The 13649-nt window shown below is 33.5% G+C and overlaps 1 protein-coding gene across 6 annotated transcripts in view; it reads left to right on the forward strand.

Annotated features, from left to right (window-relative positions):
- KCNK2 (potassium two pore domain channel subfamily K member 2) overlaps positions 1-13649 on the forward strand; it is a 158847-nt gene that overhangs the window by 113716 nt on the left and 31482 nt on the right. For all 6 annotated transcript variants that reach the window (XM_039881222.1, XM_039881223.1, XM_039881220.1 and 3 more), the window contains one exon: positions 10097-10236. In XM_039881222.1, the coding sequence (XP_039737156.1) occupies positions 10097-10236 (140 nt within the window). The remainder of the gene's footprint in view (positions 1-10096; positions 10237-13649) is intronic.

Below are 13649 nucleotides of genomic sequence, written 5' to 3' on the forward strand. Positions count from 1 at the left end.
GTTATATTATTCAATTATTACTGTTCTAACTCCAATTTTAAATGGATTATAATAGTAATGGTAAAAATAATATAATAATGCTCTATCATGGACCATTTCATCAACTCCTGAAAATTTAAACTATTTTTTTAAAAAAATTCAGTTTGAAGTATTAGAAAAACATGCTGAACATTATAGTGCCATTAAATTTTCCAGAATAAATTCACCAGCCTAATTGAGTTTTAGGAGACTCGTTTTCTTTTTCTTTTTCTTTTTTTTTTTCACTTTCTGATTATTTACTATCCCCTTTCTTGACCCAAACTTCTTAATTATTTTTAGGAAAGAAGATATGTTGTATAATTCTATAAAATCTTAGAGAAGGCTGATAGTTCATATGTTTTTACTGATTGGTTAGTTACTGTTTAACCTGGCAAAGCCTTCTTTTCCAGGGAATATATACTCTCCTTGAAGATGGGGATATTTTCATGAGTGAAGCTTTACTTTTAGTCAAAAAATACTATTTACACATCTCTGTACTGGATGGAGGCCCTGGGAAAGGAGAGCTTGTCATTCTGCAGAAGATCTTTTTAGTTTTCTAATTAGCAAAGTATGGAGAGAAGACTCTCAGACATATGTAGGAAGAGCTTCTGTCCTAAAACACCCATTTTTCTACCTCTTATAAAGTTGTATAATTGGCTTAAGTAGAAGTGGAAAGTGCAGTTATACAGAAGAAAGTGAGACACAGTGATGATAACAAAATATGTACTTGTGGTATGTTAATCTTAGGCTTTTGTACCACTTTATAAATTAATTATGAAGTCTCATAATAAGTGTGGAATATATAGGTATTAAGTGATACAGCTTCTATTTTCAGGCCAACAGCCTGTATTGCAAGTATTATTTTATTTAATTTTAAATTTTTTATGGTAACACATAGTTTTATTTATTTATTAGCTTTATTGAGATATAATTGACAAGTAAAACTGTGAGATATAAATGTACATCTTGGTGATTTGATACATGTGTACATTATCAAAAGATTCCCACCATCTAGTTAATTAACACGTCTATCAACTCACATATTTATTCTTGTTTTTCTTATGAGAATATTTAAGTTTTAATTTCTTAGCAAATTCCAATGATACAGTACAGTGCATGTGTTATTTTCAACAATTGACAGGCTGTGTCAGTCCAGTATGTGGCCCTCGTGGTTTGTGACTCTAAGAAAAACAAAAATTATAAATAAAAAAAAATGTGGGTGGAATCCTAAAATAATGTTGTATATTTGTGACCACAGTATGAACTGGCGTAGGAAGAAGAGAACAAATATTTTTACTTCATGGTTTTGTAGAAGATGAAAAAATTTTTTTAACTTACCTTAAGAGATCAACACTCGGAAACTGGCTAGATCACGTGGGTCTGTTAGTAGCCAGTCTCAAAGGCCTGAGGAGAGAAATTCAGTGCAAACATCTTGTGTTTATCAGTGGGGACCCTGAAGTTGGGGTCATGGCACAGTATTGTGGGGGAACGGGGTAATGAAATGACATTTGCGTGGCAATTTTTAGTTTAATAAACATCTTTATTATTACTAGGATTTTATTTCATTGCAATACTCTTTAATTTTACAGAGGAAATAATGAAAAATCATAGAAACATACTTTGTTAATAATTAACAAAGCAGTATGATATGATTAAAAGTGACAAGCACTGAAAGATAAATTAGAGAAGAGGCAGATTGACACTAGTTTTGTTGCCACATTTGTCTCCTTAATTTATGTATTTTATGGCTATTTTGATCTTTGTGAAACTGTAGGACACTGTTCCTCGTATCACAGTCTTTTCTTAATAATTAAAAAAAAATTTTTTTTAATTCTTTAATGCCACCACATATTTGACCCCTTTGACTCCATCTACCTCCCTCCTCCCCCTGTCTTTATATGTGAGGTCCTTGTGCTCAGGGGCATTTTTGGAATGAGAATGTGGACAAGGGGGCAGGTATGGCAAAGGTGGCTTAAGAAATATGTGTCCTTTACAAACTTCTTTGGAAAAACAGAAATTATGAGTTTTTTTTTTTCTAAAGGATCTTCAAAAAGAATTGCCTCATGTAGTTCAACATAAAAATAGTCTTTGTGACAATAAAGTAAAATTGTAAACTACTTTGTGAGTATAAAGTAAAATTACTCACTGAGTTAAGATAAGGACTCCATCTGGGAAATATCAGATGTTTGCTTTTTAGAACCTTCTCTCGTGCTCTTAGACGTCACTACAGATAGTATTCTCACTCAATTTTAATATACTTGCTGAGGAAAAGCAGGAGGCATTGCTCTAACTTGAACTTTTTCAACTTTCTATTGGTCCACAAATCTCAAAAGAAAATGAAAATGGACCTCCTATAGTGCATACTCACTGTCTGATGCTTTTTCTCAGGCTCGTCAACCCTACTCTAATTAGGATGAGGGTTCAATTACACTGTTGTATTGAACATGGAAGACAAATTAAAGAACGTATTCTTCAAACTGTGGTGTTATTAAAGGCGAAGGAGTAAGTTTTAGAAAGTGATGTATAAATATTTAGGATATAGGTTGTAACCTGAGTGTAATTATCAGGAACATCTCAAGAACAACATGTGACGATGTGGTATTTTAGAGCAGAACTCTGTAACAGAGTACTCGTCCATATGGCAGGTAGACTTTCTACCATGGGAAGGAAATCGGACAATTATTTCTGTATATTCTTAATCCTCACTTTTTACTTTTTATTTTTCATATGACATAATGTTCATGATATCATATATTAGAGCCTAATAGATTTCTAATTCACAAATAGCTATATATTTAAATTTGTACATGCAGACACTTTTCGTTGGTGACATTGAGTCAAAAGATTTAGAGACCACTAGTCAAGACAAAAAGTCATAGTGTTCAGGTTTCTCTGTGTATATGACTGAACAGAGGAATTCAACTTTTGGTAATTTTTCTGCAGGAAGAGCTCTCCCAGCAAATTTTAATTTTATACTTATATTTATGCAAGGAATGGGTTTTAGTGGCTGATTGGCTATCTTAGTGATTGGTATCTGCTTCTTTCTGATTCTTCTTTTTGTTCTTTGACTAGTTTTCAATGTTGTAGAGCTAAAAACAACATGGAGGGGACATAGTGGCATGCCAACACTTTTATTTTACACGTGAATAAACACACCCCTATTGCTAAGAACAGTGCGTACCAAGCAACCCTTCCTAATACATGAGAGGAGATAAAGTAAATTATTTAGCAAAGTATCATGTACTTGATTTTACTAGTGCCTATAATAATTTACAGTCAAATTTGTAGAGCGGTAAGTTAAATAAATGGCACATTATATTTGAGAATTAACTATTGATTTCCTGTGTTCTGTTTATTAACTTTTGTCATTTTATTTTTTATTTGATGAGAAGTCTGGAGCTAAGTTGCTAAATCATGCTTGCCTTATAGACTGCGTGCTAAATCAGCCTTTCTTCATTAAAATCGAAAAAGTAATATTAATTATTTGGACATGTGTGAAAGATTGAATTCTACTTATTCGGTCTTGCTTTTACAATTTATCTTCTAAGTTTATGATTTAAAAGAAATTAGTTGGTGATTCTTTAAAATTGGAGAAAAGCCAAATTAATTATCTCATTTAACACAATTTGCTCTTATTTTTCAAAGCTGGTGTATTCTCTAAGAGATACTGTTAGGGTTAGAGTGGGTTATGCAACGAAGAACGCATTTCCACAGATTGTTTAGAAGCTGCCCAAAGAAGTCCTTAGAAATACTCCTTTTTGGAAACCAGGTTAGTTCATAAGAGATAATATGAATTAGTGAAAGCCAGATGCAAATTTATAGTTTCACAAGTTAGTGAGCTCACTCATATTACCAACTTTTCTAATAAAAATGAAAAATTTAGCAAAAAATTTAGGTGTTCTAAGAACTCTCCATGGTTGTTATTGTGAAAACACATTTTCCATCTGAGCATAAATTTACTGAGTCATCTAAATATATCTTCTTGGAATTTTGATCAGTGAAATTTGGTACACTTAGTCGAATAATAAAATTGTCTTCATCTCACAGGTAGTTATTGAATGCTTACTGGGTGAATCAGGTTTTATGCTTAGTGCCTTGTGTTTCTCTATATAGAAAATATAATTTGGGAATATCCTAGGTCAGATTCTTCTGGTGCACTTAACATTTACTAAATTTTTACAAACTTTTACAATTGTATAGTCATTTGTCATCACATTTTTTGACCTGGAAAAAATATATTTGTATATCTCATATTAAGCATTAAATTTTCTTGGAATTATATTTTCAAAGTCATTATTGGAAATGTAGTTTTTAGTAAACACACTGTTTTCCCTTATAACATGACTCATTGAGTAGCATGCTCAGAGCTAGCTTAATTAATGGAAGGGAATTGTATCATGAAAACATATAAATCTCTGTGAAAAAGCCATGGCAAGTTTCTTTTTCTGTTAGCTTGTCTAAAAGAGTTTGTTCCAGTAGATACCTTGTAGAAAACAGTTCCTGATATTGCCTGACTGCAACTGTATCAGAGGCTATTTATTAACATTGCTATTGTTCAGCTGATCACTGAGTAAAAGTTTGCCAGGAATTCAACAAATAACAAAGAAATGCCTGATGAAGAGAGAGGGCCACTGAAGAACAGTCAGTACCACCACCACTACCACAATGGATCAGAGTAATTGCTTTGATTGGAAAGAGAGGGCTTATATGACTGCTGGGGAGAAGTAGTATATTAATAATTTATTCATTCATTTATTCATTCATTCAGATAGCAGTGAGCACATATTGGATATTTGATACTGTGTTTTACACTTGAGGATAATGATTGCCTATACCTATGGAACAGGATGTTTTAAATCTGGGAACAATTAAGTTTAACAGTGAACATTTCTTTCTTCCTGGCAGTTTTTCTGTTTGATAATTCTACCAGGGGTCCGGTAAACCCCTGATTCAGCCAATGGCTCACAGAGAACTCACAAAAGAATTGATTGCTGTCTTCTTGATTAATTAAATGGAGTTGATCCAAACCATTCAGAAGTCCTAGAGACTGTGGACAAAACAAGAAGTATTTAACTTCTACGATTCAGAATGGATGTACAGAAGCATCGGAGAAATATATGGGGAAGAAAAAAGAGAAGGAAAACGTTCAGTGATTAATAGTTATGGCTTAGGGAGGCAGGCAGTAAACTGTACTAAGTTTAATGAAAAAGACTCCAGTAGATTGCTCCGTAGTGAGACGTAAAGGTAATTTCTAGAGATAACAATTGTGTACATCTTTTATACTGTAGAGTTCCATCCTCGTAAAGGATGAGCGAGTGAGAAAGTGGGTTGATCCTTCTTTTTTATGATCACGAGACATTTTAATGGTAGTTTTCCTAATTTTAGATCAAGTACCTAGCAGGAAATGGCCAACTTCTTGAATATTGAAATTGAAAATCCCAAAATATAGATTCAAATCCTAAAGAAGTTTAGTTACTTTTTTTGGTCTTGTGTTTTTCTGACTTAATAGTATGTGAGAAGTTTTGGTTTAGTAGGTGAGCTGTTGTTTAGTACTGAAGTCATATTTTCATTTTTTAAAAAGAAAACAATTTACAACATTACTGGAAGAGCCTATTAGTTCTTGAAGCACAGAGAAAATATTTCATTCAGTTAAATTGCTTTACTATAAAAAAAGAAAAATATGCTAAAACAGAAAATGTTTTTTTCTCCTTTTACATTAAGGCAGCGTGGCTTTGATTAATAAATATAAAGTTAAACAAACTCCAAAAATTGAAATCAATATTTGATATCTGAACTCTAATACTTATAGACCAGTGTAAGAAATAATCCCCATTTTCTTTAGAACAAAGTCATATGTCTCTCTCTATATTTTATAATACATATATCATTTTAAAAATCCAGAATTGATAATCTTAGTCCAGAATGGCTAGATGATTCCTAAGATATATCTCTTATTATTTTTTTTCCTTGATAAGTATTCTGTGCCTCAGGAGCATCATAGAGAAAGAATTAAATTTAAGGGGAAAGATCATTGTATACTCGAGCTCTTTAGAGCAAAATAGGGCCCACTGCTGGAAGCTGTTGGAATAAGGACAGAAGCAAGGTAAGGAGCCTTCTGATAAAATAGTACTTATCTTAAGATCCTCCTGGTATCTAGGTTAGACTCCTGAAGAGAAGAGGTACATCTTATTTGATTTAGCGTTTCCAGCCCTAGCTACGTGTCTACCATGCAGTGTAGGGGTGTGTGTGAGGGGGGCAAGGCTGGTGGATAAGTGATGGGAAGGACAGTAGCTGAGATCATAGGTGACATAAACAGACAGGTCAATGGAAAAAGCCTGAGCTATGGAGCCAGGCAGGCCTGGGTTCGATTCTAGCTCTGTTGCCTCCTTTTCTGTGAGACCTGACACATGTGTATTTTGTTGATTGTTTTTGTTTTTGTTTTTTTTTACATCTACCAAGACTATGACTTCTCTATTGCAAAGTGGGGACACTTACTGTTGGATTTTCAGGGAGCCAGTAAATCTTTCACTCTCGAGTTCTGGAACAGACTGTAAGAGTGATGGCAATTGAATTTCCATCTTAATTACTGATAAATGCAGCTGGAGGTATGGCTTAAATTAACGCACAAATGGTCTTCCTAATAAATCTGTCCTAAAATTGGTGGAAATGTGAGGAGTGAAAATGTAGCTTCCCTCAAATGCTTAGGAAACCCATCTGGGGAGAGAATGAGTTCTGAGCAATAATCCCAGCCTGACCTTTGCTGGGCTACCTTTTTAGTACCTATAATTTAATCTGCTAGATTAGATTAGGCTCTGGCTGATTTCCTTATTTAAGCACCTAGGAGAAGAAATCTGGAGAGAAAATGGCACCATTTAAAGGAGGTCATCACATATCATATGAGAGTCAGGAAGAGACCTATTTTAACTACTTGGAAAAGTTTATAAGTTTCCTGAAACCTTTGTACTTCCACCCCTCTTTGCTATTTTTATTGCCATCTGTCTGCTATCCTATAACGATTAGCCAAAAAAACTCTTAAAATGGAAAGGATTTGTGTGTGTATTTTCGGTGGCAACAAAGAAAACAGCGATGAGGTGGCTATTCCTGCCAAGTGGGTGAGGAACCCAAGAAGAGAGAGTGGGTTGTGGCATCCTGCAAGCCACATCTCGGGAGTCCGTGGAAAGAAAAAATAATAATGGCGTGGCTGAGTGGACATGGGGCCAGGGGGTGTATAAGGAATGAATCCAGGACAGAGAAATTATCCTAAGTTCTTAACTAGCAAGAGACCCATGGACAGGTTTCTCAGAGTAGCCAGACTAAAATTAATGCTCGAAACAGCCAAAAATATTTTTTTGAGTGTTTCCTAATTTGAAAACAAAACTAAGAATTCTTTTTAGCAAGTTATCTTAACATTACAGATAATTTAATTTGGATAAGATTCTTGAATCAAGAGAATTGAATGATGTGGAAATTAATTCCTAAATCTTAGATATTAGAAAGTGAATAGGAGTTGTGAGTTTTTGACAATACTCCCATATACATTAGTTTTTTTCCTAGATCTTTTGATGGCCGGTATTTCATCTTAGGAGTGGCAATTAAGAATGGGAACCCCCGCTCCCCAACTTCCCCCAACTGTGGCTTAGAATTTGCTAAAACTTGTGGGGTAAACATTTTATCCAAATATAAACCTTTTAGTGATTAAGCTAATTTACTCTTTTCAAACTGTGACATCCTGTTTATAAGAAAGGAGACTTATAAAAAAGTCATCTTGAGCATGGACTAACTTCTAAAATCAACATCTTGGTGAATTTAAGTGTTAAGTGAGTCACAACTATTTGGATGAAGATTTTTTGGTTTTGAAAGAGAAAGTACTTGGAAAAAATGTCATTTGGGTTTTATTGAAATGGAAACATTTGAAAAATAGAATTTGCTAGTGAGCCTATCATATAACAAGTTTCCACACACATTTCTTAAGTCGCTTCTGTGAATTTGTAGAGTTGCATCTCCCATGGGCCACGTCTTAACCATAATGAGATGCATTTAGCCTCTGTAATCCTTCCCAGAAATGATATTTTTAAAAACGCTGCACAAGGTAAAAAAATTCACAATATTTTGAAGGTAATATATTTACTTTGAAATCGAATTCCTAAAATGATTTGTACCAAATGAAAGTTGAAGTTATGTCTATTAACATTATTTGCCTGATAGCAAAATGTTCTCTTTTTCCTTTGATCCTTTAATACTTAAAAAATGTCATTGTGGGCAACTTAAACCCTAATTTATATACAGTAATGTTATAGTCAAAATTTTATATTTGATTCTAATGTACGCTTGCTAGTTATTAGCTGCTCTTTTGATTGTATGGATTGAATTTTTGGAAATCGAGAACATCCTTGATCCTTGTACATCCCCAGTTTCTGTGCTGTTGATTCAAAAATCCTTATCTCCTGCTCTGCCCCATTAAGTGTTAGATCTGTGTTAAAGGGTCCTACTGGGTGTCTTTACCTGTTTATACCTCAAGCATTTGAAACCTATCATGTCTCAGTTTAAATTACTTCTCTTTTCTCTTTTCTCTTCTCTTCTCTTCAAGCCACTGTTCCTTCCCCTTTGTGTCCTGTTCATTTGCTGACACCATCTCCCAAGCAAGGGTCTCTGGTCATCCTAGAGACTTCCTTTCACTTATCACACCAACTAACTGGTGATCAGTCCCTGACCATGCTGCCCCTAAAATGCCTCTTCTTTCCATTCAAGCCCTCATCAGGCATAATAATTTCTTCGCTTTTCAGAGCAAGTTTCTCACAAGACGTCCCTGTCAATCCTTCCTTCTCTGCCACGAGATCTTTCTGCACATATATTCAAACGTGAATTTAGGACTTATCTGTCTATAAACTTGTACGTACTCCCCACTGCGTGAGGAATAAGTCCTTACATCCTGACACGACTTACTTTTTCTAGATTCTTTTCTTTCTCCCATCTGCTCCCTGGCCCCCATCCCTATGTAGGTTTAGCCGCTACTTAAAAGTCCTTTGAATATGCCATATATTTTCACACTGAACTTTTCTCCGTTTTGGTCCTCATCATTTAAGATGCATTTTCTCTCTTTTTACCTTCCCTCTTCCAGAAGTGAAAATTATGTCTTCTATGTCCTCTCCTAGAACTATTTTATTCTCTTTCTCTGGATATACTCCATTATGGTTAATTATCTATGTGGGGATTTCTCAGGCTAAATTATGAATTTCTCAAGAGAGAGAGACTTTTTTCCCTTTCTCGTGAAAAAAAAAATAACTGCTTAGTTTTGGGGATTTAATAAGTAGCTCATTAATATGTGTTGAAATAGGGATGTGTTGAAATGTTTGCAGATTCTCATAGGTGAGGTTACTGTGTACTAAATGGATGGAGAAGTGATGAAGATTCAAGTAAAGCAAAATAACTCCTTTGCCGATTATTTTCTTGAGAGCTAGGGATTTAAATGTATGAAAAACATGGGAATTCATTTGAAAAGTCTGAGAATAATGAATGGCAGTCTCACCTGAAAATAACTATTTGTTCGAATTACACCCACTAAGTTATTGTCTCTGGCATTTGTTATTTATCCATCGAATCGATAATTTTAAAATAAGAACCTCTCATTGAATTGGTTGTTCAGTGCGAATTGATTGGCAATAAGGTAAATATACTAAGTTAAATACATACCAAAAACAACAAAAAATGTTTCTCTGTTTTCCGTTACAACAGGGGTGGAAGAAGAAACTAGTACACAAGGAATACTAAATGGGAGACCTAATTATAAGAGATTATAATAAGCAAAAAAGAAACATGGAGCAAGAAAAAAATCATTATGACCTGGAGAAGTAATGAAATGCTTCATTAAGAAAAACTTATTTAACTGGTTCTTGAAAACTAGATCAAAATCATTACATGAGGGAAAATGAGGAATTCCATATGAAAAAAATAACATGGAACAATTGACAAGAAGCTTTTGTTTCGCAAGTCAAAATTCAATTGATAATTTTGGCAAATATCTGTGTGGACTTTTATGAATTTGAAGTGATTTTGTTCTCCTGTGTTGTTTTTCTCACAGGTGGATCAGATATTGAATATCTAGACTTCTATAAGCCTGTCGTGTGGTTTTGGATCCTTGTGGGACTTGCTTATTTTGCGGCTGTCCTGAGCATGATTGGAGACTGGCTCCGAGTGATATCAAAAAAGACAAAGGAAGAGGTGAGAATTAAAACAGTTGTAAAAACACTTCTATTTAGCTAATTCAGTAAAGGGGTCTTTTTAACAAAGATTTTAAAATATTTAAATGTTATTTAAATTTTTAATGTTTATGTTTGGTATGAATTTACTGTATGAGGCTATCATATGAGTTATAATTCATTCACTTTAACAGATACTTGCTAAAGACTTCTATGTACCAGTTACCATCTACATACTAATTGTAATTTTGAATGAAAAAAGATGTAATTGAAAATATCTTCTTCATTATTTCTTTTTCTTCTTTCTTTTGTTTCATTTCTTTTTTTCCTCAAAGGAACAAAGTAAATTTTATTTCATTAAGAAAAATACAATAGAATATTTGTGTCAAGATATCAGTAGCATGGAAAGTGAATGTACTATATAATATTGAATTTTTCTTACAGTATTATTTCCTTTTTCTTAGGTTTATATAAATGTGTGTAAGGGCACATGTATACACACACATAGACATCCCAAAACTGTAGTGTTATGGCCAGTTTCCATATATACACATATCAGCTGCTCAAAAGAGAACTTTTACCTATTTTAACCAACTTTATGTATAGAAATGAACATTAGAATTTTGACCCATGACTTTGGAAAATTTGAAATTTAAATCTTGATTGTAAAATTTTATAGTTTTGAAATTAAATTCTGATTTAATATTTTCAGGTCCAGAAGTACTATTAGTTTGAGTGTGACAGAGTAATGTTTTATAACGAATTCTGTATTTTTTGCTTCTGGGTCTTAGCCAAATTTACTAATTTTTCGAGAGGACAACAAATCTATAAAACCTGCACTTACAGTACCCATTGTCTTCCTTTAATTATCCCCTTCATTTCATTATTCCGGTGTTTATAGGCCAAGAGACACCAAGTGTCAAAATCTTTGATTGATACAACAAGCACTATTATTTAAACTTATATCCAAAAGAAATAGAATAAGAGGAAATGATAAAATTATTTTCTCTCTACAAACAAGTATTTTATTTGAAACCTCTTAAGTCATGCAATTTCTTATTTATATCCAAGTTGCCTATAGTAATTAGAAAGAGAATAAGCTATCCAATATTTCCCATCAGAGGGAGAGAGAGATAGGGAGAGAGGGAGGGAGGTGGAGAATATTGTGGTTATTTTCACTTCAGTGTACTTTTTAAAATCTTGAGATGCTAAAAGAAAAAAGAAATTATAAATAGGAAATGTTTTAGATGGCTAAAGGGAGAACTCAAACATGTAGCCATAAACCGGCTTTCTTTCAAATGGATTTTTAAAAAGCATTCATTTTTTAAATAAAATAGAATTAAACAGAACATAGCTCTTATAGTTAGTTAAGAAAAGTATTGTTTTGCAAAATAGGTGCATATATATACGCACACACATGTCTATATTAACATTCTATATCTTATATGCATACGTGCATATGGACATACTAATAGTGTAGATCATGGTTAAAAGGTTTGAAAGCCACTAAGAAACATACAGAGCAAGGGGAAATTTTTTCTTTATGACATTGGTATATTTGATTAAATATTAAAGAATATTTGGTTAAAGGTTAAAAATCTATACTGTTAAAAACCAGTGCTTTGGGGGCTAGGACTAGCTGGTACGAAGCATTAACCCATTTTTCCAGAGCAGAGAGACAACCGTCTGTGTTAGTCTGCTCTGGCCGCCATAACAATGCACCCCAGACTGGGTGGCTGCAATAACCGAAATTTCTTTTTTTTCTTTTTAATGAAAAATTTTTTTCAATTATAGTAGACATTCAATACTATTTTATACTAAATATAGTATTTTATACTAATATATACTATTTTATACTAATGGTATAGTGGTTAGACATTTATATAATTTATGCAATGATCCCCCCGATTAGTACCCACCTGGCTCTATTTATTCTAGTTGATACAGTATTATCGATTATGTTTCCTATGCTGTATTTCACATCCTCATGACTATTTTGTAACTACCAATTTGTACTTAATCCCTTCACTTTTTTCACCCAGCCTCCCAATCCCCCTCTCATCTGGCAACCATCAAATAGATCTCTGTATCTGTGAGTCTGTTTCTGTTTGTTTGTTTATTTTGTTCTTTAGATTCCACATGTAAGTGGGATTATATGGTATTTGTCTTTCTCAGTTTGACTTACTTCACTTGGCATAATCCATGTTGTTGCAAATGGTAAGATTTCATCTTTTTTATGGCTGAGTAATATTACATTGTATATATGTACCATATCTTCTTTATCCAGTCATCTACCGATGGGCACTTAGGTTGCTTCTGTGTCTTGGCTATTGTAAATAGTACTGCAGTGAACATAGGGGTGCATAGATCTTTTCGAATTAGTGTTTTGGATTTCTTCGGATAAATACCCAGAAGTGGAATTGCTGGGTCATAAGGTAGTTCTATTTTTAGAACTAGTCTAAACAGTCTGAGGAACCTTCAGACTGTTTTCTATAGTGACTGTACCAATTTGCAATCCCACTAACAATGCATGAGGGTTCCCTTTTTCCCATAGCCTTGCCAACCCTTATTTTTTTAAATTTATTTGTTATTTGTTATTTATTGATGATAGCCGTTCTGACAGGTGTGAGCTGATATCTCATTATGGTTTTAATTTGCATTCATTAGTGATGTTGAACATCTTTTCATATGTCTATTGGCCATCTGTATGTATTTTTTGGAGAAGTGTCTATTCAGGTCCTCTGCCCATTTTTTAATTGGATTGTTTGGTTTTTTGGTTTTGAGTTTTATGAGTTTTTTTATAAATTTTGGATATTAGCCCCTTATTGGATGTATCATTGGTGAATATCTTCTCCCATTCAGTATGCTGTCTTTTTGTTTTGTTGATGGTTTCTTTTGTGGTGCAAAAACTTTTTATTTTAATGTAATCAGTCCCATTTGTTTAATTTCTCTTTTGTTTCCCTTGCCCAAGGAGCTATATCAGAAAAACTAATTACTAAGAGCAATGTCAGAATTTACTGCCTATGTTTTCTTCTGGGAGTTTCATGCCTTCGGGTCTTACATTTAAGTGTTTAATCTATTTGATCTTATTCTTGTATATAGTTTAAGAAGGTGGTCCAGTTTCATTTTTTTGCATATATCTGTCCTGTTTTCCCAACATTATTTATTGAAGAGACTGTCTTTACCCCATTGTATATCTTTCCTCTTTTGTTATAGATTAAATGACTATATGGGCATGGGTTTATTTCTGGGCTCTTTATCCTGTTCCATCGATCTATGTGTCTGTTTTTATGCCAGTACCGTGCTGTTTTGATGACCATAGCCTTGTAGTATAGTGTGATGTCAGGTAGCATGATACCTCCAACTTTGTTCTCTTTTCTCAAGATTGTTGTGGCTATTTGGGATCTTTTGTGGTTTCATAAAAATTTTAGGATT

Source organism: Pteropus medius, unplaced genomic scaffold (genome assembly GCF_902729225.1).
Source record: "Pteropus medius unplaced genomic scaffold, Ma_sr-lr_union100, whole genome shotgun sequence".
In the NCBI taxonomy this organism is placed as follows: Eukaryota; Metazoa; Chordata; class Mammalia; order Chiroptera; family Pteropodidae; genus Pteropus; species Pteropus medius.